This window comes from Geotrypetes seraphini, chromosome 6 (assembly GCF_902459505.1).
Source record: "Geotrypetes seraphini chromosome 6, aGeoSer1.1, whole genome shotgun sequence".
NCBI classification, from domain to species: domain Eukaryota; kingdom Metazoa; phylum Chordata; class Amphibia; order Gymnophiona; family Dermophiidae; genus Geotrypetes; species Geotrypetes seraphini.
The window spans coordinates 192,513,053-192,539,380 of NC_047089.1; the positions used below are offsets into that span (position 1 = coordinate 192,513,053).

The following is a 26,328-nucleotide window of genomic DNA, read 5'->3' on the forward strand; positions in this document are numbered from 1 at the left end:
GCTATCTCTTACAACTCTCTCCCCCCAAAAGACTCCGACGCTATCCCCGCCGACAGATCATGGACTACTTTCCAACTTGTATCCGAGACCCAGATCTCTAAACTGTGCCTTAAACTTAAATCCTGCAAGTGCATCCTAGATCCCTTCCCATCCTACCTTTACGAAAAAATCCCTACACAGGCCATCTCTTCCCTTACTAACCTCATAAACAAAGTCTTACTATCGGGCCTGTTCTCCACCGAAATGGGACACATTTCCTTATCCCCTCTTCTGAAAAAACCTGATCTTGACCCTTCCTCACCATCGAAACTGTCGCCCCATAGCAAACATCCCTCTTTTAACAAACTTCTAGAGACCATAGTCGCCACTCAGCTCTCCTCTTATCTAGAGAGATTCTCCATTCTCCAACACTACCAATACGGATTTAGGCCCAATTTCAGCACCGAGTCCCTCCTAGTTTCCCTAATCTCAAAGGTGCAACAACTACACGCCCGAAACAAATTTGCTGTTCTCCTACAGTTTGATCTCTCCGTGGCTTTCGACGTCGTGCATCACGACATACTAATCTACCAACTTTCCGAGATTGGGATAGACTCTTCTGTCCTAAAGTGGTTCTCAAACTTCCTTCACGATCGTTCCTACATTGTCAACACAAACGGCTCCAAATCCGCTTCATGGACACCATCCTGTGGTATTCCACAGGGCTCTCCCCTATCCCCTATTCTCTTCAACATATATATGACCTCCCTGAAGCTCCTTAAACTATCCTCCCTTGAAACAATTTACACATATGCAGACGATATCCTCATCCTCCTCGAAACAGATCCAAACCTTACAAACCTCCAAGAGAACATCACATCATGCATAATGAGACTTCATGCTTGGTCCCTCTCAGTACAGATGAAATTAAATAAATCAAAAACAAAATTACTCTGGCTCGGCCCAAAATTAGCTCACCTGTCCGCCCTCTTCACCCTACCCACAGGCCCTGCTCTACACCTTGAGTTCTCAAGCAAGGTCCTTGGCATCACTATCGACTCCTCCCTTTCCCTCAACGATCACCTGAATTCCCTGGCAAAATCTTGTTTTTTCAGCCTCCACATGCTGAGGAAAGTTAGATCCTATTTTCACCAAAAGCATTTCACCGTCCTTGTACAATCCATCATCCTATCCAAACTCGATTATAGTAACGCCATCTACTTGGGCCAAACGAAAAAAGTCTTCGCAGACTCCAGCTTATCCAGAACACTGCGGCTAAGCTGATTTTTTGCTAAATGCAAATATGACCATGTCTCCCCTCTACTTACCAATCTTCACTGGCTCCCAGTACTTTCCAGAATTCATTTCAAATGCTCCTGCCTGGCTTTCAAGATCATTCACGGCATCCTTCCGCCCCTAATCCCTCTATCCTTCCTCACCCCGACACCAACTACCACCAGATCTGCCCACAGACATAAACTATCCTTCCCCTCTCTACACGGCATCCTCCACGCAGGTAAACTGGGTAGATCCCTCCTCTCCAAAATCACCGGCCTCTGGAACGACCTCACTGTCCCGCTGCGGAACCTGGACTCCCTCCAACTATTCCGAAAACAACTGAAAACCTGGCTTTTCTCTAGCATATAATAATCTCTTCTCCTGATTACATCCCCTCTTTTTATGCTTTGTAAACTCTTTCTCTTCTCTCTTCCCATATTTTTTAAACTCTGTAAACCGTGTCGAGCTCCACTTCAGTGGAGAAGATGCGGTATATAAACCTAAGGCTTAGTTTAGTTTAGTTTAGTTTCAGGCCCCTGTAAACTCCCTCCGAGCTGATCAGGACACAAGTGAGGGAAAAATTGTGCCCACTGCTGGGCCGAGAGTACCACCTCTTCCCCTATAACCGGGTCTGATGCGTATAGATCTTCTTCTAACCTGTCTATTCTGCCCTCAGTTAGCTCCCTAGTATTCCTACCTTCCTTTATTGTTCCCTGTGTGTTGGAAGGAGGGTCCTGAAAATCTTCAGGCCAATGTAACACTGGTGTTTGGGTAGGCTCCATCTCTCTTTGATCCAGAACTTCTACCCGTTCCACCCGCTGGGCTAGGGCTGCAACAGCCTCAGCCCTCTCGTTCAACCTTTCCTTTTTACTCCTCCCTACTTGGGTTTGAATTTCTTTTAGTGTATTCTCCATTTTATCAAGCTGCAACTTCTGTTGTTCTACTTGGGCGTCTAGTACTTGTTTCTGTTCACCCCATTTATTATTTTCTCCTTCCCTATCTTCCATTTCCCTGATAGGGTTTCTAAGATTTTTCCCAGTTCTTCTTGCTGATGTTGGTTATCAACTATCTGTTTGCCTATTTGGGAGAGTTGCCCAGCCATCTCCGTCAGGGCTTTATTAAAGGTTTCTGCTGACTGTTGTGTATGATCGTATATTTCTTGTTTCTTTTCCTCCCTCAGGGACTTTAATTGTTCCCTCAACTCCCTCAGTTCTTGTTTGAGGACTTCCTCCATACCTGCGCTGCCCTTCCTTTGAGGTTCATGTAGTGTAATTGTTTCTGGGACACTTTCCTGTATCTTATGTTCTTGACTGCCATTCTGTCCTATCCTAACTACTTGCTGAGCCTCTCCTGGTAGCTGTTCCTGCTTACCTTGCTCTGCGGGAATTGCCTTATCGGATGAGCCAAAGCCTTTAGCACCCCTGCCTGTTACTGGCAAGTGTACCCACTGTTGCAATTTTGCTGGCCAGATCCGCTCACATATCATCTGAGCTATGCAATCCCCCTGTCGGACCCAATAGGGCTTTGACCCATGATTCACCAATATTACTCCAACATTACCCCGGCAATCGGGATCAATCACCCCAGCTGCCACTTCTATAGCCTTCTTCGCTGCCAAACCTGACCGTGAGGCAAGTCTTATATAGGAGCCTGGGGGTGGTGATACCTGTATGTCAGTGCATACTATTGCTCTCACCTGAGCGGGCACCTCTACCTCTTGAGCCGCATATATGTCATAACCTGCTGCGCGCTCATAAGCTCTAGTAGGGGCCTTGGCTTTATCAGACATTGATACTCATCTTAATCGGCTGCCAGCCTCTCCGCACTCTCCTCGGGTAATTCTGCTTTCTTTTGGTCCATGCCCCTAATATTTGGCTACCCGCCTGTATGCTTATATTATTTTGGCCGGCTACTTGGAACTCTCCTCCCTGGGTCCTTAGCCAATCCTGACCTAATATCAGGGCATACGGTAGGTTGTGTACTAGGGCAACTTGCAATGATACCGCTACCCCTTCACTCTTCACATTCACTCTCCGCACCGGGTATTTCTTTTTATCACCGTGGACACATCCTATCTCAACTTCCTTAAGGCTAGTGCTTTCCGAGATGTCATCTTTTATCTGTTGCCACAGGTCACTGGCCATAGCACTCTGTTCCACCCCTGTGTCTAGTAAGGCAGTCACTGCTTTGTTTTGTACCCATACCTTCTGCACATAACCCCCCTGAGAGCTCCTCCTTACCTCAGTTGTTATGGTACAGTCTCTCCTTTGCCTGCATTCCCACTGTCGGTGTCCTCTTCCCCCACACTTGAAACATTGGCCCCCTATATTAGGTGTAAATTTCCTCTGGGTGTTACCCTGGGTTCTAGCACATCTATTCCCACTGGGTCCTATATCTCCAGATGTGTGTATTGGGGCGGGTGTGGGTGGGTGTGCTCTAAAAGCAGGTCTCACCATATTTACCCTACTTTGGGCGTCTATGTATGCCTCTACCACATGCAACAACTGTCCCATCATTTGTGCCTGTGCCTCCATTACACGGACAAAGTCCTTGTGGTGCCGCACTGCTACTTCTTGGCTGGCCTGCCATAGACCTTGATTGGCGCCTATGAAATTCTTCAGCTCCTCGTTCTGCCTGTGACACTGCTGCCACTGCTGCCAATGCTGAAGACTCCATCCTGGATCTGTGGAAATGTGAAACACAAACACTCTATCCAAGTGTGGTATTTCAATGATCACTGACCCTTAGTACCACCCTCCTAGACCCTCTGTCTAATGCGCTTACCGCAGTACTGGTGAGTCCTCGCCTCTTTGCTCCTTACAGGGTGCACCGCCCTTCTTCCAGGAACTCCTGGTCCCCTCTGGTTCCACTGGAAACTCCAGGGATCGTTTGGTCACCAACTGTACTCCTGGAACACTCTCCTGCGCTGTGCTGCTGTGAATTCCTCCGCAATTGCTCCAGATGCTTCTTGCAGGCTCCTCACCGCTGTCCTGAAGACTTATAATCCCCGGTTTAGCAATAACTTTCAAAATTTTAGTCCAACAAACTTTTCCTCCGGAAACATAAATCCAAAGTTTGAAAATCCAGAGCAGAAAAAAGAGAGAGAGAAAAAAAAATTTTTCCCACCTTGCTATGCCTTTCTTCACCTGAAGGAGGTACCAAATCGCACTCCTGACACCAAATGTCACACCCCGTGTTCCTGCAGGTGCAGCAAGCCCCGGGCAAAGTGACTAACACTCTAATACTACGTGTCCCTTGCTACTAAGGGATCCTCCAGGTCTTACTTTTTAGGCAAGCAGGTAAGATAATGAGGTTCCAGACAAAATGTGCCAAAACAAAAATAGCTTTATTCCAGCCATGGTAACATAATTCAAAACAATTCAGGCTTCAACCTTGCAGTGCAGTATACAGTCCTAGCACATGACATCAAACTCCCAAAGGTCCAACATAAGACATTCTAAAAATAAAACTTGAATAACACTGTATTACAGACAGTCCTTGCTTCTGGGCTTGCAAGCATATGAGTCTCAGTTCTCTTCACTAGAGCAACAGTGTTTTTAAACCAATATTCTTTTATCCAAGTAGTTCATTTTTATGTTCAATAATCATTGGTATGGCACTAGTCCTCAGTAGTACTCGTACGTTTCCCTTCTCTGCAATGGTGCACTTGGGATTAGCCACAGCTGAGAGAAAAGCAACGTGCTGGCTCAGCTTGGCAATCAGCCAGGAAGTAAAAACACACATACAACTTTATAACGTTCACGGCTTTAAAGAAAACTTCTGTATTAAGCTTTCAGGGAGAGTTTTTAAATCTGAAGTACCTAAACTTTCAGATTCACTAGCAGCACAGAGGAATAAGCAGCATGAGAAAAAATCCAGGTTTAAACTCACTCTATTTCCATAGGCAATGGCTGGGTTTCAGTGCCTGCCTGGCTTGCCTGTGTTTCCATTGCTTCCTCCTCTGGCTGCTCCCAAGGCTCCCTGATATGAGATGAATCATCTGCCTCTATCATGGGCCAGTCTGAGAGAGTCTGGCTCTCTCCAGCTTCATACCCTCCTGGGTGTTTCTCTCCCGTGTGCCTCGTGTGTCTGGCTTCCCTGGGCTGCTTCCCCCCTCTATTCTCAGCAGACTCATTATATCCGGTGGAAAACCACTCCCCCTCTGAGAAGGTGGGGGAAGGGTTTTCCACCCACTGGCTTGTTTCCTGTTTTCACAGACAGGATTCTTTCTTGCCCTGGTTTAACCGGCTGTTCAAATAGCCTGAGATTTTTGACAGAGGCAGGATAGGGTCTGCATAGAGTGAAACTTTCAAACTTATCCTGCCCTGTTTCTTCTATCTCCATTTCCATGTCAGAGCTAGAGTCTGCTTGATTCATTAATTGATCAGTCACCTGATCAGCTCTTCTGCAACTAGGTGGCTTGTGTACTTCCCTGCTCACTGGAGCAAAACCAGGAATGGATTCGGGTTTATTGTGGGGAAGACCCGAAATGGACCTGGGTTTGTCACACACTGTACCGCATCCTCACTCTCGTCTGCCCCTGGATCCATCTTTCTCTTTCTCCCCACTCCTTCACAGCATTTCTTCCTCTCTCCTCCATCCCCATATGCAACATGTCTCCCTCACTCTTTCTGCCCACCATCTCTCTCCCTCTCATTCTCTCCCTTGCTGCAAACAGAGTGGGGAATAAAAGAGAGAGAGAGAGAGAGGGATCCAGGGTACATCTCTCTCACCCCATCTACAGTCACATCCAACATTTCTTCCTCTCTCATCCCCTGGTCTTTTGGCAGTATCTTTTGCCCCTCCCCATCAGCACCATGCCAACATTTCTCTTTTTATCATCCCTCTCCAGCACCATGCCACATTTCTCCCTCCATTCCCTCTACCACCATGTCTAACATTCCTCCCTCTTGCATCCCTTTCCATCTGTCCAACCCTTCTCTCTCCATCACAACATCCAATATTTCTGCCTCCCTCCTCTCTACCTCCATGTCCAACAATTCTCCCTCTTTCTTCCTTTCCCCATGTGCACCATCTCTTTCCCTCCTGCTCCATGCATCCATGTCCAACCATTCTCCCTTTCTCTTCCCTCCCCCACTAGCAGCATCTCTCTTTCACACCCTTCCCATTTCCTAGCCCATGAAGCATCTCTTTCCTCCCTCCCCACACTCTCTCCCAGCCCATGCAGCATCTCTTTCCCTCCCTTTCCACCCACCTCCAGTCCTTGCAGCATCTTACCAGCCTTTCTCGTCAGGCTTACAGTGTTCCCTTGCTCCTCCACGCTACCAGCAGCTGACCAGGAAACCTTCCCTCTGACACAAAACACATCGGGGAAAGTTTATGGGTCAGCTGTCAGCAGCATGTAGAAACAAACGCTGCCGGTGGCCTAAAAAGAGTGAGCGAGTGCAGCTGGATACGACCCAATTCCAGAGGAAGGTACCACACTTGCAGGAGCCCCAAACAAACCAGACCCATCCCCACAGGATCCCTGAGGACCTAGAGGGGATCCCCGCGGGATTCCCATTGCTCCTGTTCTGTGCAGCTCTCAAATCTACATCCTCTTCAGAATATGCTTTTGTCCTATTGGTCTCCACAGGCAGATTCTCCCCAGATGCTACTGACCTGGATGGCAGGGGCATGTCAAAGTTTGCCTAAGTGGCTTCATCCAGTCATTGGCAAAAGACTTGCCTCGCCACATATCCTCTTGTGTGATCCTGTCGACAAATGCTAATCTTTATGGCTGGGCAGGGGGTGTCATTACGAGGATCATCCAGTTCAGGGACTCTGGTTGTTCTCATAGAGGAAATGGTAAATCAACAGATGGGAACTGTGAGCCATTCATCTAGCATTACAGACATTAGAGAAAACCCTGAATGGTTTTCTTGCGCAGTGCCACATATGTGGCATATGTCAGCATGTAGGGAGTCGCAAAGAGTGCCCAGTTGTTGTTTAGCTGGGCAGAAGTCGAGAGGAATGGCCTACTGAGAACAAGCCAGCACGGATTCTGTAAGGGAAGGTCGTGCCTAACGAACCTTCTGTACTTCTTTGAGGGAATAAGCAGTCGGGTGGACAATGGGGAACCCATAGACATCATTTACCTCGATTTTCAAAAGACTTTCGACAAGGTGCCACATGAAAGGCTGCTTAGGAAGCTGTGGAACCACGGGGTGGGAGGGGATGTGCACAGATGGATCAAGCACTGGTTGTCGGGTAGACTGCAGAGGGTCGGAGTGAAGGGCCAATATTCTGACTGGCGGGGAGTCACGAGCGGTGTGCCACAGGGATCGGTGCTGGGGCCGTTACTCTTCAACATATTTATCAATGACCTGGAAAAGGAGGCAAAGTGCGAGGTTATAAAATTTGCAGACGATACCAAACTGTGCGGTAGAGTTAGGTCCAGGGAGGAGTGTGAGGACCTGCAAAGGGACCTGGACAAGCTGGAAGACTGGGCAAACAAATGGCAAATGCGCTTTAACGTGGAAAAATGCAAGGTCATGCATATAGGGAAAAAGAACCCGTTGTTCAACTACAAATTGGGGGGGGCATTGTTGGGAGACAGCAGACTTGAGAGGGACTTGGGTGTTCTGGTGGATGCATCACTGAAGCCATCTGCACAGTGCGCAGCAGCCTCGAAAAAAGCCAACAGGATGCTGGGCATCATAAAGAGGGGTATAACAACCAGGACGCGGGAAGTCATCATGCCATTGTATCGAGCGATGGTGCGTCCACATCTGGAATACTGCGTTAAGTATTGGTCGCCACACCTCAAGAAGGACATGGCGGTACTTGAGAGAGTCCAAAGGAGAGCAACGAAACTGGTAAAAGGGCTGGAACACTGCCCATACGCCGAGAGGTTGGATAGGCTGGGGCTCTTCTCTCTGGAAAAAAGGAGGCTCAGGGGAGATATGATAGAGACCTTCAAGATCATGAGGGGCATAGAGAGGGTTGATAGGGACAGATTCTTCAGACTGAAGGGGACAACAAGTACGAGGGGGCATTCGGAGAAACTGAAGGGAGATAGGTTCAAAACAAATGCAAGGAAGTTTTTTTTTCACCCAAAGGGTCGTGGACACTTGGAATGCGCTACCGGATGAAGTGATCAGGCAGAGTACGGTACAGGGATTCAAACAGGGATTGGACGGATTCCTGAGGGATAAAGGGATCGTGGGATACTGAGAGAGGTGCTGGGATGTAACACAGGTATAGAAAGCTAACCAGGTAATAAGTATAGAAACCCAACAGGTCGTGCATGTGCAAGACCGGAGGGTTAGGACTACGATGGGAAGATAGGACTTCAATGAGAAACCAAGGTGGCAAGGGAGCCCCTTCTGGTGATTCAGACAGGTCGTGACCTGTTTGAGCCGCCGCGGGAGCGGACTGCCGGGCAGGATGGACCTATGGTCTGACCCAGCGGAGGCACTGCTTATGTTCTTATGTTCTTAAGTCCACCTACAATCTCTATCAGCAGCGCATGTACTGGGAATGGACAATGCACAGGCTGACAATCTTAGCTGGCAGACCTTAGACCCGGGGGAGTAGTCTCTGTTCCAAAAGTCCTTTGACAGCAATCAGCATCGATGGATGCATCCAACATTCAATCTGATGGCGTTGTCAGCTGAGAAAAAAAATCTCTTGATTCTTCTCTCAAAGATTCAAACCTGAAAGGTCTGCTGTACATGTTTTTCTCCAGGGCCCATGATAGTCCAGGGCATTTGAAAATACAGACCCATCTGGGGTTGGTAATCCTGATTACTCCAGGTAAGCCATGTTGGCAATGGTATGCAGATATGGTTTGTCTATAGAGCAACAAGTGTGTCAACCTGCCACTTCATCCAACTCTACTATTTGCAGGGTCCAGTGGCCCTGGGAGATCTGAAATGTTTTAAGCTTACAGAATGGTTCTTCAGCATGCAGAAGAGCTACTCAGAGGGGGTCATAGCTACCCTCCCAAGAGCTAAGAAACCAGCAATTGTTGCAACATATGCTAAGGCTTGGAAAATGTTTCAGCGCTAGTGGGCTAAGCAGAATCTGGAGCCCCTTAAGGCTCCAATGACAGCAGTTCTGCTGTTTCTTCAGAATGACCTTGAGAAGGACCTGGCAGTTGGTTCCCTCAAAGTATGGGTGGCAGGCCTGTCATGTTTTAGGGCTCTAGTGGAGAAAGTTTATCATTTCACCCTGCTGTAGCCAGATTTTTGAAGGGATCATTGGGGCTCCATCCTTCTATGTGACAGCTGTTCCTGACGTGAATTCTTAATATTGTTTTGCATGTCCTCACTAAGGCACCAGAACCACCGTGATTAGGCACCGCAATTAGGTTCTTAATCTTCTTTCTAGTAGATGTGTCTAGGAATCCTGACTCCCCGTCCTGTCAGTTAGAATTTGCAATTTGCCTGCTTACTGCTTTCCCCCCCCCCCCAATTCTTTATTCATTTTTCATCTTCCATCAAGTATACAATATTACATCAATTGAATCATACACATCACTTGAAATTCTTTCTTTCTATTGTCATCTTAAATACATAAATTATCTCCTTCCCCCACCCACCCTTTTCACAAATATTGCAATCAAAAAAATAACATACATGTGCTATATTCATAGATATTGATTCAACCTATATTATAACTATATACTACCCCTCCCATAATTATAGTTATACTTTCAATGTAAAAAGGCGTCTAATCATTACAATAAGTTGTCAATGGCCCCCAAATCTTTTTAAAATTATTATAATTCCCTTTTTGAATGGCAATTATTCTTTCCATTTTGTATATATGGCACAGCAAATTCTACCAGAGTGTATGTCCACAGCTGGAGATCTCATGCCAGTCTGATAAGAAGAGTAAAATACTGAATGTTAAAAAAAAAGTCTCAGAAAACTATAAGTGTTAGTGCTTGTTGCACTTTGACAGGTGGGTTTAGTTCCACCTGGGTTTACATTATGGGTTAATTAACTTAATTCAATTTTGCCTTACAGATTAGAACAGACATGTATTTTCGGGGATGATTCCCATACCCCTCCTTCATATCTCTTACATAGAAACATAGAAGATGACGGCAGAAAAGGGCTACAGCCCATCAAGTCTGCCCACTCTGCTTACCCACCCCCTGTCTATGCCCTAATGACCCAATTTTCTTATCTTGACCCTTGTAGGGATCCCACATGGGTATCCCATTTATTCTTAAAGTCTGGTACGCTGTCTGCCTCGATCACCTGCACTGGAAGCTTGTTCCAATGATCAACCACTCTCTCTGTGAAGAAATACTTTCTGGTGTCGCCATGAAATTTTCCGCCCCTGAGTTTGAGTGGGTGCTCTCTTGTGGCCGAGGGTCACTTGAGAAAGAAAATATCATCGTCCACTTCGATACATCCCGTGAGGTACTTAAATGTTTTGATCATGTCTCCCCTCTCCCTACGTTCCTTGAGAGTGTAGAGCTGCAATTTGTTCAATCTCTCTTCATACGAGAAACCCTTGAGCCCCGAGATCATCCTGGTGGCCATCCGCTGAACCGATTCAATTCTGCGCACATCTTTACTGTAATGTGGCCTCCAGAATTGCACACAGTATTCCAGATGAGGTCTCACCATGGCCCTGTACAACGGCATTATGACTTCAGGCTTTCGGCTGATGAAACTTCTATTGATACAACCCAATATCTGCCTTGCCATAGATGAAGCCTTCTCCACTTGATTGGCAGTTTTCATGTCTGCACTGATGATTACTCCTAAATCTCATTCTGCTGAAGTCCTAGTTAAAGTTTCTCCGTTCAAGAAGTACGTCCTGCATGGATTTCCGCTTCTGAGGTGCATGACCTTACATTTCTTAACATTGAAGCCTAGCTGCCAGGTTGAGGACCAACTTTCCAATGTAAGCAGGTCCTGCGCCATATAATTCTGTAAACTGCATTCACTTACTATATTACATAGTTTGGCATCATCGGCGAATAGTGTTATTTTACCTTGAAGCCCTTGAGTCAAATCCCCTATGAATATGTTGAAAAGGAGTGGACCCAGGACCGAGCCCTGCGGCACTCCACTGGTCACCTCCAATGTTTTAGAGAGGGTACCATTAACCAACACCCTCTGAAGTCTGCCACTCAGCCAATCATTGACCCATGCAGTTAGTGTCTCTCCTAACCCCATCGATTCCATCTTGCTTAGCAGCCTGCGGTGTGGGACACTGTCAAAAGCTTTACTGAAATCCAGGTACACGACGTCCAAAGACTCTCCCATGTCCAACTTTCTTGTTACCCAGTCAAAGAAGCTGATGAGATTGGATTGGCAGGACCTACCCTTGGTGAATCCATGCTGACTGGGATCCCGAAGATTCCCTTCATTCAAGATCATGTCCAATTTGCTTTTAATTAGTGTTTCCATGAGTTTGCACACTTTTGATGTATATAATTCGCAGCCTCTGCCCTGCAACCCTTTTTATGCAGAGGAACGACATTAGCTAATTTCCAGTCCAGAGGATCTTTCCCCTTACTTAGAGAGAGATTGAATAGCTCAGCCAACGGTTTCGCCAGGACATCGCTCAATTGTAGTGAGGATCGATTGCTTTGGTGCAAACTGAAGAGGGCACTACAGCCACTGGAGAAGGAGGCAGGGTTGAAGAATACAAATTTCACTCTTCTGCAACACAGCTCACAAGAAGGTGGGGGAGGGGGGAATTACCTATAGTCATGACTCCTAGATACATCTACCAGAAAGAAGATTTTCAAGGTAAGAACCGAATCTTCCAGTATGGATACTTTTAGACTACTACCTTGTCAAGACATATTAGAATTGGCACGACAATTTATTTTCAAGTTTGTTGGCTTAACATGCTCATTACCACAAATGGATGAACAAAAATTGGTAACAAGAGTTTCTACTACCGCCTAAGGAATTAACACATTTTTTTCTTAACAAATACAGTAAAACAATTAAAGATAACTATGTTTATTTTTGTAGAGAATGCCCAATTAAAATATTTAGCATGCTATATTATAATGATGTCAAACTAAATATTTAATAATATTTTTATAGTATGTACATTCAAAAGAAAATACATCTGTGGTGCAGAGGGAAATGGTTCAAATCGTCCACCAAGCTGATGCAGTGAGTTACTGTTAGCTTATTTAATTTTAAAAGTTGCTCCTAATGAATCATTTTCTTTTTTAGCATTAAGGGAACTCCATAATTTTTGTTTATGTCAAGGCTTTTCTATTATACACTTTGGCTACTGCACTTTTGTTTAGTTGCCTCTCAGTTAAACAATAGTGCCTGATTAAAGGGTAACTCATCCAGGAGGTGTAGCTGACATCATTTTCACTTTAGAAGGACAGCTAATAAATAGATAACCCAGACTAGAGAATGACTTGGAGTAAAAATCTGTCCCCATCTCCACAAGCTCAGTCCATGTCCATGCCTCGTCCCCACGAGCTCGGTCCCCGTGCCGTCCTTGCAAACCATCTGATCCCATTTCCATAAGCCTCAATTAGTTATGATTTTATGCTGAACTTATTTTATTAAAGTATAAAAAGAAACAATATTCTGTACAATTCTCATTTTATAAATCACAGAGCAAGGCTAAACAAAAAACCTCTCCTCCCCCTCACAAATATCCCAACCACTATCAAGAAAACTGAAGTCAAATCAAATTAACAGAATACTTCAGTCACACATGGCAGGAATAGGGGAGTGCAACTAGGGCAACTACTCCCTGGTCATAGAGAGCTCTAAGCCAGCTGGAAGCTAAAAAAGCACAGCTTGGGCTTTGCAGTCCCCAGTTATGTCTAACACCAGCTCCAGCAAAATACATATTTCAAATCTGATATATTGTAATCAGAAAATAGAAAATAAAATTAATTTTTCTACCATTTTCTCTTGTCATTTTATTCTTGTTGGTCTCTGTCTCTGTTTTCTTTTGTCTTCTCTTAATTCACTTTCCAGGGTCTCCTGACCATTTGACATTTCTTTCTACATGCTCACCATCTGTCTTCTATTTCTGTGTATGTATTGTTCCCCATGTTCAGCGTCCCTTCTCTATGTCTCCTATATATCCCTTTCTAGTATTTCCCCTGTGCCCATCTCCCTGTCTTCATCATCTCTCCATTCTATGACCCCCTCCCCCTGTGTACAGTATCACTCCTGTATATCCCCCATCCAGCATCTTCCTTCAGCGTGCTTATTCTCCCCCATATCTAGCCACCTTCTCTGTGTCCATATACCCTTTAATGTCTAGCATTACCCCTCTGTGTCCATATACCACCCCCATGCAGCATTCCCCTCTTTGTCCCTGTTCCAATGCTCCCATACATGCCTACAATCTTCCCTTGTGCAGCTTCTTCCCTTTTTTACTCCATTACACCAATGTGTCTCACTCTCTCTTTCTTCTCTTCCTCCACTGTGTTCAATATTTCACTCGCTCTTCCTTCATCCCCTTGGTTCAGCTTTTCTCTTTCCCTTTCCTTCTCTCTTCCTCCCTGAAGTTCCTGCACCTTTCTCCCTTCTCTCTAGCCCTCTTCCCATGGGTCCAACACCTCTATCCCCTCCCTTCAGTTTCCAGGTGTGGGTCTCTCCTTTCCCTCCAGCTCCACTCCTCCCAAAATTAGACAGGGACAGATTTTTCAAATTATGGGGAACCACAAGTACAAGGGGGCACTCGGAGAAATTGAAAGGGGACAGGTTTAGAACAAACGCTAGGAAGTTCTTTTTCACCCAGAGGGTGGTGGATACATGGAATGCGCTTCCGGAGGCTGTGGTAGGCAGGAGCACGTTACAGGGTTTCAAAGAAGGTTTGGATAGGTTTCTAGAGGAGAAAGGGATTGAGGGGTACAGATAGGAGTAGAGGTAGGTTATAGGGATAGGAGTAGAGGTAGGTTATAGAAATAGTCAGGGACCACTGCTCAGGCAATAGGCCTGATGGGCCGCCGCGGGAGCGGACCGCTGGGTGAGATGGACTTCTGGTCTGCCTCAGCGGAGGCAACTTCTTATGTTCTTATATGGGCCAGCACCTATTTCCCTTCTCCCCCCAATCCAAAAACCAGATCCAGTAACTGCCACCCTTCCCTTCAGCTCCAGACCAGACCAGACCGAATAACTGTCCCCCCAATCCCAAAACCAGATCCAGTAACTGTCACCCTTCCCTTCAGCAGTCCAAGCAAACCCCTCCCCCTTTCCCTCCAGCTCCACTCCACCCACCACATGGGCTCAGCACCTATTTCCCTTCTCCCCCCCCCAATCCCCAGGCCAGATCCAGTAACTGTCACCCTTCCCTTTAACAGCCCAAGCAAATCCCTCCCAAACCCCTCCCTCCTTTGCAGGTACAGCAGCTGCCCCCTCACGAGTCCAGCAGCCATCCCCCCTCCCTCTTGTGGTTCCAACAGCCCTCACATCCTCCCTCTCTCTCCCTGATCATCGGTGGCAACAAAAAGAAAACAAAATATACCAACCCGTGACTCTCTTGGCTCAGCTTCTTCCTGCCTTCCGGGGCGGGCCTACTAGCCAGTTAAAAGCTTCCTACACATAGCGCTGCTCAGGGAACCTTCTTGCTGCCGAGACCCTCCTTCTGATGTAACTTCCGGAGCTCTGGAGTCTCAGTGCATGAATGAGGCGATAGTGCAGAGAGAAGGGTTTTAGATTTGTTAGGAACTGGGCGACATACTGGGGAAGGGGGAGCCTATGCTGTAAAGATGGGCTCCACCTTAACCAGGTTGGAACCAAGCTGCTGGCATCAACATTTAAAAAGGAGATAGATCAGCTTTTAAACTAGAAACTGGGGGAAGGCCAACAGTCGCTCAAAAGAGCATTATTCGGGACGTCACATGACTTATTACAAGATGGCAGCCTAGCTAACTCCTCCGCTCCAGTCTTTCTATAAAGTGCCGATTTCAACCTTTTCTCGCTGAAAAATAGGTCAACTGACTCTCTCTGATCATTAAATAATGTCTTCTATATCACATAAAACTAATGGATCTTTGTCCAATAGCTCGACGGCAGCACATAACGCATCAAAGCGTTCCAAGCATGATCCTCTGTCTCCCGAAATGGCCTGCACATCTGCCCTTAAAGAGCAGGAAACTTTGATCACCAGTGATTTATAAATCTACGCAGTCTCATGCAAGATAACCTGGCAGCGACAGAAGATATTAGATTAGAGATCAGTAATATCACGCTTCAATTAAAGCAATTCAGCGCACACCTAGATCTCACTGAAGAATGCTTCTCTGCTCACAATACTCAATTTCAAAAGGCGCAACATGGTCTTCGCAAGATAGATTTAATTCAACGTGACATTGATGATATATCCAACGTAATGCGTAGCAACAACGTTCGTCTAAGTGGCCTCTCTGAGGGGAATGATATCATCTATTACCTTCATACCTTTATTCCTAACATCCTCAATATACAAATCGAACGCGCACACCGTGTGCCTTCAGGCCCTCCTCAGTTCAAATTTGCGAGACTGATAGTCCTGAAGATCCTGAGATACCCACAAACATTGTAAATAATGCAAGCTGCAAAAACAAAATCTTCTTTGCTAGTAGATGGGAAAAAAATTATACTAGTCCCGGATCTATTGAAAGCATCTGCACAAAAATGAAAAACTTTTTTGTCAATGCGCCCCATCTTAAAAGCATCGGAGCGCAATATGGCCTCTTTACCCAGCAAAAATTAAAATAACATACCGCAATATCACCAAAAACTTTGAGGAGCCTAAAGATCTGCAAAAATTTCTGAATGATAATGTAAGTGATATGACCTGATGTATTTTCTTTGAACACTTCACTCTAACCTGCCTTAATGGTTGCAAATAACTCTAGTCTGTTTTTCATGGCTGAGGAGCTAGCTGTATGCTGAGTACATCTTGCCAAATTTATTACAAAATCACTCTTTCTTCAAGTCAAGATTTTTTATGTAAAATTATATCAACTTATACTGAACTGGGAAAAGGCGATAGAGGGCTCGAGACTGAGTGGACATTTTTAGAAAAAAAAACCAAAGACGCAATGCAGGGGCCCAAGGAACTATTAAAACTAAAGAGTGGTAAAAGGAGGAAACAGCCGGAACCAGAGAGACATCCAAAAATGGGGAAGCAGACTGAGGATGAGATAGACACACCACAGGAGGGGGATGAGGATGAAACAGACACACCACAGGAGGAGGATGAACGGAACGAGGCTCGGGGACTGGCAGCCCATGAGGGGGTCAGCAGGAGCACCAAACCATGAGGAAAACCAACTGAGAAGGTAAACAACCGGGACTTAAATTGCCTATACACTAATGCTAGGAGCCTAAGAACCAAAATGGGAGAGCTAGAAGTTATAGCCAGTAAGGAGGACATAGACATAATTGGAATCACAGAGACATGGTGGTCCGAAGACAACAAATGGGATGTGGTCCTACCAGGGTACAAACTCTATAGGAGGGACAGGACACACAAGAAGGGTAGAGGAATAGCGCTATATATAAAGGACTCCATTCCTTCAACCAGGATGGAAACAACAGTAAGGGCGGATGACTTGGAATCACTATGGGTTAAGCTACCTGGAGGAACTGGAGCAGACATAAAAGTGGGACTGTACTATCGCCCACCTGGACAACTGGAAGCACTCGACCAGGACCTGGAGGCTGAGCTGAGGCAGGTATGCAAAAACGGAAGCGTGATGGTGATGGGGGATTTCAACTACCCTGGAATAGACTGCAGCATTGGACACTCAAATTGCACGAGAGAAACAAAATTCCTGAAAGCGGTGAGGGACTGTTTCATGGAACAGCTGATCACGGAACCAACACAAGGAGATGACACTTTTGACCTAATCCTCAACGGGCTAGGGGGACCTGCAAAGGAGGTGGTAGTACTAGCGCCACTAGGAAATAGCGATCACAACATGATCCAGTGCAAGCTAGAAATAGGAGCATCAAAGGTGAAAAGAACTACAACGATAGCACTCAACTTCAGAAAAGGAAATTACGAGGCCATGAGGAAAATGGTGGGAAACAAGCTCTGCAACAGTTCAGGGAAGATGGAGACCGTAGAGGAAGCCTGGGCTCTATTCAAGGGCACGGTGCACGAAGCACAAAACGTCCCCAGGTTTAGGAAAGGGTGCAAAAAGAATCAAACAAAAAACCCGGTTAACAAATGCAGTGAAAAAGGCGATAAGTGACAAGAAAACATCGTTCAGAAAATGGAAAAAGGACCAAACTAGGGACAAGTAGAAGAAGCACAAAAGGCACCAAAAGGACTGTCACCGAGTGGTTAGGAAAGCAAAAAGAGAATATGAGGAGAGACTGACAGAGGGAAGCAAAAAACTTCAAACCATTCTTCAGGTATGTGAAGGGGAAACAACCAGCCAGGGAGGAAGTGGGACCATTAGATGATGGAGACAGAAAGGGAGTGGTAAAGGAGGAAAAAGAGATAGCTGACAGGTTAAATAAGTTCTTCTCGTCAGTCTTCACGAGAGAGGATACATCCAATATCCCAGAACCCGAGGAGATCATAAACGGAGACCATGATGAAAAGCTGGTCCAACTAGAGGTAAGCCGAGAGGATATCCTTCGACAGATAGACAGACTGAAGAGCGACAAATCACCAGGTCCGGACGGCATTCACCCAAGGGTACTAAAAGAACTGAGAAACGAAATAGCGGAAACATTTCGCCAAATATGTAACCTATCCTTAATAGCTGGGGAGATCCCAGAGGACTGGAAAATAGCAAATGTCATGCCCATCTTTAAGAAGGGATCAAGGGGTGACCCGGGAAACTACAGGCCGGTGAGCTTGACCTCAGTTCCGGGAAAGATGATGGAAGCACTGGTTAAGGACACAATCTGCGAACACATAGGAAACAATGGACAACTGAAGGCGAGCCAGCACGGCTTCTGCAAGGGAAGGTCGCGTCTCACAAACTTACTGTACTTCTTTGAGGGAATAAACAGCCAAATGGATAAAGGGGAATCCATAGACATCATTTACCTTGACTTCCAAAAAGCCTTTGACAAGGTACTTCACGAATGACTCCTTAAGAAGCTGTGGAGCCTCGGGGTGCAAGGGGATGTCCACAGATGAATCAAACACTGGCTGGCAAGCAGAAAACAGAGGGTTGGAGTAAAGTGCCATTATTCAGACTGGCAATGGGTCACGAGCAGAGTTCCACAGGGGTCGGTGCTGGGACTGCTCCTGTTCAATATATTTATTAATGACCTGGAAACAGGGACGAAATGTGAGGTTATTAAATTTGCTGATGACACCAAACTCTGCAGCAGGGTTAGAACCACGGAAGACTGTGAAGACCTGCAAAGGGACCTAACGAGACTGGAAGAGTGGGCAAAAAAGTGGCAAATGAGTTTCAACATAGAGAAATGCAAGGTCATGCATGTAGGGAAAAAGAACCCGATGTTCAGCTACAAAATGGGGGGATCATTGCTAGGGGTGAGCAACCTTGAAAGAGACCTGGGGGTGATGGTGGACACCACATTGAAAGCATCGGCACAGTGTGCGACAGCCTCAAAGAAAGCGAACAGAATGTTGGGTATCATTAAAAAGGGTATCACAACCAGGACGAAGGAAGTCATCATGCCGCTGTATCGTGCAATGGTGCGCCCACATCTGGAATACTGTGTCCAGTACTGGTCGCTGTACCTCAAGAAGGACATGGCAGTACTTGAGGGGGTCCAGAGAAGAGCGCCTAAACTGATAAAACGTATGGAAAACTTTTCATACGCTGACAGGTTGAAAATGCTGGGGCTGTTCTCCCTGGAATAGCAGAGACTTAGAGGAGAAATGATAGAAACCTTCAAAATCCTGAAGGGTATAGAGAAGGTAGACAGGGACAGATTCTTCAGACTGTGGGGAACCACAAGTACAAGGGGTCACTAGGAGAAGTTGAAAGGGGACAGGTTTAGAACAAATGCTAGAAAGTTCTTTTTTACCCAGAGGGTGGTGGATATATGGAACGCGCTTCCGGAGGCTGTGATAGGCCAGAGCACATTACAGGGGATCAAGGAAGGTTTAGATAGGTTCCTAAAGGATAAGGGGATTGAGGGGTACAGATAGAAGTAAAGGTAGGTTATAGAAATGGTCAGAAACCACTTCACAGGTCATAGACCTGATGGGCCGCTGCGGGAGCGGACCGCTGGGCACGATGGACCTCTGGTCTGACCCAGTGGAGGCAACTTCTTATGTTCTTATACTGAAGCTTATGCTCAGAGACATGAAGGCAAAACACCCGGGGCGAACCCCAAGATTATCGCCTCACCACCCAATCATCGCATGTTCAAAATAAATTTGTTGATATCAAAAATACTCAATGTACTGTGCTCACACAGTTTATCACATTCTTATGCTGTTAAACATTTGAAAAATACAAAATAACAAACTTATCTTTGAAATTGTAGGTTCCAACATGGAACGTTTCGATCCTGCATCAGGGAACCGATAGGTGATTGAAAAAAGTTGTAACTTTGGCGGTATAGTCTCTGAAACATAAAAAGTTTAAAAAGTCAATTTTATTCTACAACGTTTAAAAGTTGTTCATTAACTTATAAATTTCAAATCAAAAAATCATGGCTATACAGAGAGAACCCGCCCAAAACCGATTACAAAGCATTCCAAAATGTAATCCACAGATTTACTTCCTTTGCTTGCATTAACGGCTGATAGAACGCTGAGAGACATTTTTAAAAACAGCTGATGGACCGACATAACCACGTAGGAACGTCAATCTTTATCAAATCAGAGTAGAAAACATCATACTGCTTAAAAAAAGAAGGGGGCTGACAAAGACACCTTTCCTTGACTCAATAGACAAAAGTATTAGAAAAAGAAAAAGAACTGCAACTACATAAAAAACCTCATATTAGGCTACTAGTTCACAGAAAAGCACAATCTTTAGGAAATCTACAGATTGCAATAATCTTTTAAGATATGAAAGTTATCATCCTCGACATCTGCAGAATAACATACCCAGAGGTCAGTTCTTAAGATTACGGCGTCTGTGTACTTCTCGCCAAGAATTTATTGACAGAGTTGAAGAGATGAAAGATCGTTTCAAGGAAAGGGGGTACCCCAATTCAGTGATCAAGAAGTCATATAAAAGAGCATTATATATGCAGCGCGACACTTTATTAACTCCAGTAGTTAAAACCAGTGATACTTCTATTGTGTGTGTCATTCCCTATTTGCATCATGTATTTAAGATCAAGCAGATTATAAATTTTCATTGGGTTATCCTGCAATATCATTCAGTATTTGAAGACACGCCTCGATTTGGAAACTCTCAGGGACGTAATTTGAAACAGCATCTGGTGAGATCTCAATTTTGTTCAAGAAGTATGCAGCCCATCTGCCTTCCAGTGGGGCACGCTCCGTGTGCCAATTGCAAAGTATGTGAGTGCAGCACACCTTTGAAAGAGTGAGTGTGGAAACGCAAAATGATGGTACCTACGGATTGCAAAACAAGTGGTGTGGTGTACGTGATGCAGTGCCCCTGCAAGCTACTGTACATTGGACATACCATAAGGAGTGTACGAGTTCGCATTGGGGAACATGTCATTAGGATCTCTACATAAGTTTTAGATGCACCCCTTGTATAACACTGGCTGGATAAGCAACATCCACCTTCAGCATTGTAATTTTCCATTTTGGAATCACCTACCCTACCTCGAGGGGGCAATTTAAAGGAACGTTTGTATGCAAAAGAACAGAGCTGGATACATTACTACCGAATAGCTTGAACAATGAGATTGAATGGCATGCTTTTCTGTGAACTAGTAGCCTAATATGAAGTTTTTTATGTAGTTGCAGTTCTTTTTCTTTTTCTAATACTTTTGTCTATTGAGTCAAGGAAAGGTGTCCTTTGTCAGCCCCCTTCTTTTTTTAAGCAGTATGACATTTTCTACTCTGATTTGATAAAGCTTGACGTTCCTACGTGGTTATGTCGGTCCATCAGCTGTTTTTAAAAAAGTCTCTCAGCGTTCTATCAGGCGTTAAAGCAAGCGAAGGAAGTAAATCTGTGGGTTACATTTTGGAATGCTTTGTAATCGGTTTTTGGTGAGTTCCCTCTGTACAGCCATGATTTTTCGTTTTGAAATTTATAAGTTTTTATGATTCAGAGACTACACTGCCAAAGTCACAACTTTTTTCAATCACCTATCGGTTCCCTGACACAGGATCGAAATGTGCCACGGCAGAACCTACAATTTCAAAGATAAGTTTGTTATTTTGTATTTTTCAAACGTTTAACAGCATAAGAATGTGGTAAACTGTGTGAGCACAGTACATCGAGTATTTTTGATATCAACAAATTTATTTTGAATATGCGATGATTAGGTGGTGAGGCGACAGTCTTGGGTTTCACCCCGGGTGTTTTGCCTTCATGTCTCTGAGCATAAGCTTCAATATAAGTTGATATAATTTTACATAAAGAACCTTGAGTTGAAGAAAGTGATTTTGTAATAAATTTGCCATACCTACTTTAATCACTCATCCCGGATTATTGAGCCTAAAGTCCCCTTTTGATCTATTTGACAAGGGTATATCTTGCCGGCATGCGTCCCCATTTCTGGTTCTCTTTTTTCATACTAATCGTATTTTGTGCACTCATGGACCTTATTTACTTCTTTTTTGCAATTTTTCATTTTCTTTTTTGTGGAGCTATCTTTTTTTTCTTTTTTCATTGGTGAGAATTCCTTTCCATACTTTTCAACGACTGCAATTCTCAATGCCTTTTCTCCTTTAGATCTATGGAGCCAATGTTCCCCTTACATGCATATCTAGGCAGCATTGACTACCTTTCTCCAGTGTCCCTTATCTTTTTGCTACAAGTTCTCCAGTCCCCTGCCATACTCTGGTTCCTATGACTAAAATTAATCTTGTTTCCCTGAATGTTAAGGGCATCTCCAATCCTGCCAAATGGAAAAAGATCTTGCACTATTTCAAGCACCTTAATGCTGATATATGCCTGATACAAGAATCACATCTCACTTTGGCAGAAGCACAGAAACTATCTAGCGGCTGGATCCAGCACTGTTTTGCAGCACCAGCTGATGGTAAGAAAAACGGAGTTGTAACCCTCATAAATAAATCCCTTAACTTTCAACTATTGTTACATACATATGACCCTCAAGGAGATGGTCTTACACTGAAGGTATTATTGCTGGAAAACCACTCAACTTACTTAACATCTACGCTCCCAATGCAGATGACCCGGCTTTTTTCTATTCTCTTCATACCATAAGCATGTCATCTTTGGGCTCCTTTTATCAAGGTGCACTACAGGGGTTAGCGCATCGGGCATTTCATCGCGCGCTAACCCCCGCGGCAAGCCAAAATACTAACGCCTCGTCAATGGAGGCGTTAACGGCTAGCGTGGCAGGCGATTTAACGCATGGTATTCCGCGTGTTAAACTCCTTCTGCACCTTGATAAAAGGACCCCTTTGTCAACCAATACTATTATTGCTGGAGAGTTTAATTTTCCCATTGATCCTTTTATTGATAGATCATCATCAAGTTGCCCTGCCAAGCTCTGTGCTAGGTCGTCTCTCTCCAATATGATGAACACTTATGGCTGGTCTGATATCTGGAGGATTTTTTACCCTACAACGAAAGACTTCATGTTCTACTCTGCACCACATAAAATCTATTCCAAGATAGACTACATTTTAGGTTCCAAAGACATTTTGAACATTATCTCTTCAGTTAAAATCCATGATATGATCTCAGATCACGCCGCTGTTTCCTGTGCTTTCTTATGGTCTCCCAAATCCGCAACTAAATATTGGAGAATGAATAATCTATTGCTGCATGATGATGACTTCATCTCCCACATTGCTAAAGAATCTTTGTCCTTCTTCTCCACCAAACTCAGTCACTGACTATTCCAGCTTGTGGGAAGCCTACAAATCCTGGTTGAGGGGTGAATCCATCAGCTACTCAGCATTTTGCCTGAAAGGAAGCTTGAATTACAATGTCTGGAAGTGGACATTCATTCTCAGGAAACTCAGCTCTACGATAAATTTGACCCACTGCTCTATAAATCCCTGCAACATCTCAAATTTCAGTATAATGAGATATTCAGTAATTACGCTTCCACCTCCTTATTCAACTAAACTAAACTTTAAGTTTATGTACCACATCCTCTCTATAAAGATAGAGCTCGGCACGGTTTACAAGAACTTTAAAATAAGGGAAAAAACCAAGAACATAATAAGAGTTAGTGATTATAAAGAGAGCATCGTAAGGAAGTTCTTCTTCATCCAGAGAGTGGTGGAAAACTGGAACACTCTTCCAGAGGCTGTTATAGGGGAAAACACCCTTCAGGGATTCAAGACAAAGTTAGACAAGTTCCTGCTGAACCGGAACGTATGCAGGTAGGGCTGTTCTCAGGGCACTGGTTTTTGACCTGGGGGCTACTACAGGAGCGGACAGCTTGGCACGATGGACCACTGGTCTGACTCAGCAGCAGCAACTTCTTATGTTCTTATTTACATTTTTGAGAATAGCTAAGTTTTCAGACAATCTACTAAGTATTATGCCAACTCTAACAAGGTTGGTCATCTTCTGGCCTCCTACCTTAAAAGTCGAAGAACAAAACAAAGAGTCACATATAAAATTTTCCTCTGGAGTTCTTCACATAGCTACTTGTGACATCCTGGAAGACTTTCGAACCTTTTATGAATCCTTGTACACTTCAGATTCGTCCTGCTCTGAACAACAAATTTCAGAATTTCTACACGCCATAGACCTACCTTCAATAACTGTACCTCAACACCAGTCTCTACAGCAACCCATATCTACTACTGAAATCATCAAAGCTATTAACTCTATGGCCTCAGCAAAAACACCGGGCCCCGATGGTTTCCCATCTGAGTTTTACAAAACGTTCTCTTCACTTCTGACTCCACATTTATTGTCGTATTACCAGAATCTTATCTCTTCTCCAGACAATCTTTACCGCTTCCATGAAGCAAATATTGTACTCCCAAAACCAAACAGGAATAACCAATTAGTTAATAATTACCGTCCAATCTCCCTGTTCAACCTGGACTATAAAATTTTTGCTAAAAGTCTTGTATACAGATTAGAAAAGATTATGCCATCTCTGATTCATAGAGACCAAGTCGGATTCCTAAAGGGATAACACCAGGCTACTTTGCCACATACTCCACTCTGCCCTGTCCAGTCAACACCCCCTATTGGTAGCCTCATTCGATGCTGAGAAAGCTTTTGACAGGGTAGAGTGGAGGTTCTTGTTCTGTGTTCGTAATCATTTTGGTCTACCTACAGAATTCACTGATATGATTTCTCTATTGTATAATCAACCTACTGCCAAACTAATAATTAATGATGAATCTTCTGCTTCTTTTACTCTTCACAGAGGAACCAGGCAAGGTTGTCCCATGTCCCCTATATTATTTCCTGGCCTTAGAAACTTTATTGTCCGCTATTAGACAATCCAATTCCATCAAAGATATATCTATAGCTAACATCTTTTTTAAACTCTCGGCATACGCCGATGACATTTTATTATACCTGTCAGATCCTAAGGCCTCTCTCACGTCCCTGGTCCAATTGATTCTTTATTTTCTACCATGTCGGGTTATAAAGTAAATTGGGATAAAATAGAGTTCAAGCCCCTTAATGATGCCTGTACCCCTTTTACTTTGCCGTCACATCCTTTCAAGTGGATTACTTCAGGTTTAAAGTATTTAGGTATACCTTTTAACAGAGACATTAAATCCACTTCTAACTTGATCATTGCTAAATCCATTTGAAATTTAAAGACATCTTATTTTCATGGTCCCCTTTACGCCTTTCATGGTGGAGCAGGTTAGACATTCTGAAAATGATGGTAGTACCTAAAGTCACAAACATGTTAGGTATGTTCACGCTTCCTTCTATAAACAGTTAGAAAAACTAATGCTCAACTTTCTCTGGAATAACAAACCACATAGAATTTCACTACAAATGTTGAAAGCTCCAAAACTTCTAGGGGGAGTCATATTTCCAGATCTAGCCTTCTACCACAAAGCATTCATTCTAAGACAGAGTGCGGAATGGCTTCATACTTCTGATTTCTCAGACATCCCACATTGGTTAAGTCTGGAAATCTATTTGCAACCTATCCCTATCCTCAGACTATTGGGTTCTTCTCAATTACAATATTTTCCTTATAATCCTCTGATACACACTACACACAAAATCCTTTTAGAGTTGTACAAACATTTAGAATCCCCATGACTTCAATCTACTCTTTGCCCCATTTGGTGAAACCGTAAGGTTTTGATTGAGAAAAAAAACACATGTCATAGCCTTTACAGTATCAAAAAATATATATGTGATATTGCTTCTTTATGTCATCCTTGTGGTACTTGGCTTACCTTTTACAAACTAAAAACCAAATATTCCTTTCTGGATTCTCAATTTTACCAATGGCTCCAACTACGATCATCCATCAGGAAATCTGGTTTTGACCTGGTTGCCTTTAGCCATACCCCTACTCTCTTTACTATCTCAAATCAATATCTTGCTTTAGGCCACTCAGCCTCAAAATTCTATAAACTGCTTAAACATATTCACTCCTGCTCAACTTCCTCCCTGAAACAATCATGGGAAGCTGACATTAATGAACCTATGCTTGGAAATATGTCACAAAAACTACCTTTCCACTTCTAGATCGGCTTCTCTTACACAAAGCATATTTTTCTCCTTCAGAGAGCACAATGGACCCCTGTTAAATCTCATAGAATTAATCCCACCTTTCCTATGTCCTGTTGGACTTGTAGCAAAGACATTGGATCTCTGAAACACTTAGGGCTCCTTTTACAAAGGTGCGCTAGTGGTTTTATCACACGCACCGGATTAGTGTGCACTAGCTGAAAATCTACCACCTGCTCAAAAGGAGGCAGTAGCGGCTAGCACAAACGGCAATTTAGCGCGCGCTATTCCGCACGTTAAGGCCCTAGCACACCTTCATAAAAGGAGCCCCTACTTTTTTATTGCCCTGCAATACAATTATACTGGAAATCTGTATGGGACACTATTTGCTCTCTGTTTCATGTTGATATAACCCTGTCTTATCAGATGTT

The 26,328-nt window shown here is 44.3% G+C and overlaps 1 protein-coding gene across 1 annotated transcript in view; it reads left to right on the forward strand.

Annotated features, from left to right (window-relative positions):
- The window catches only part of LOC117362934 (disintegrin and metalloproteinase domain-containing protein 9-like), a 379,468-nt gene that overhangs the window by 275,612 nt on the left and 77,528 nt on the right, over positions 1-26,328 (forward strand). Inside the window, exon 9 of the mRNA XM_033950024.1 lies at positions 12,285-12,356. Within this exon, the coding sequence (XP_033805915.1) occupies positions 12,285-12,356 (72 nt within the window). The remainder of the gene's footprint in view (positions 1-12,284; positions 12,357-26,328) is intronic.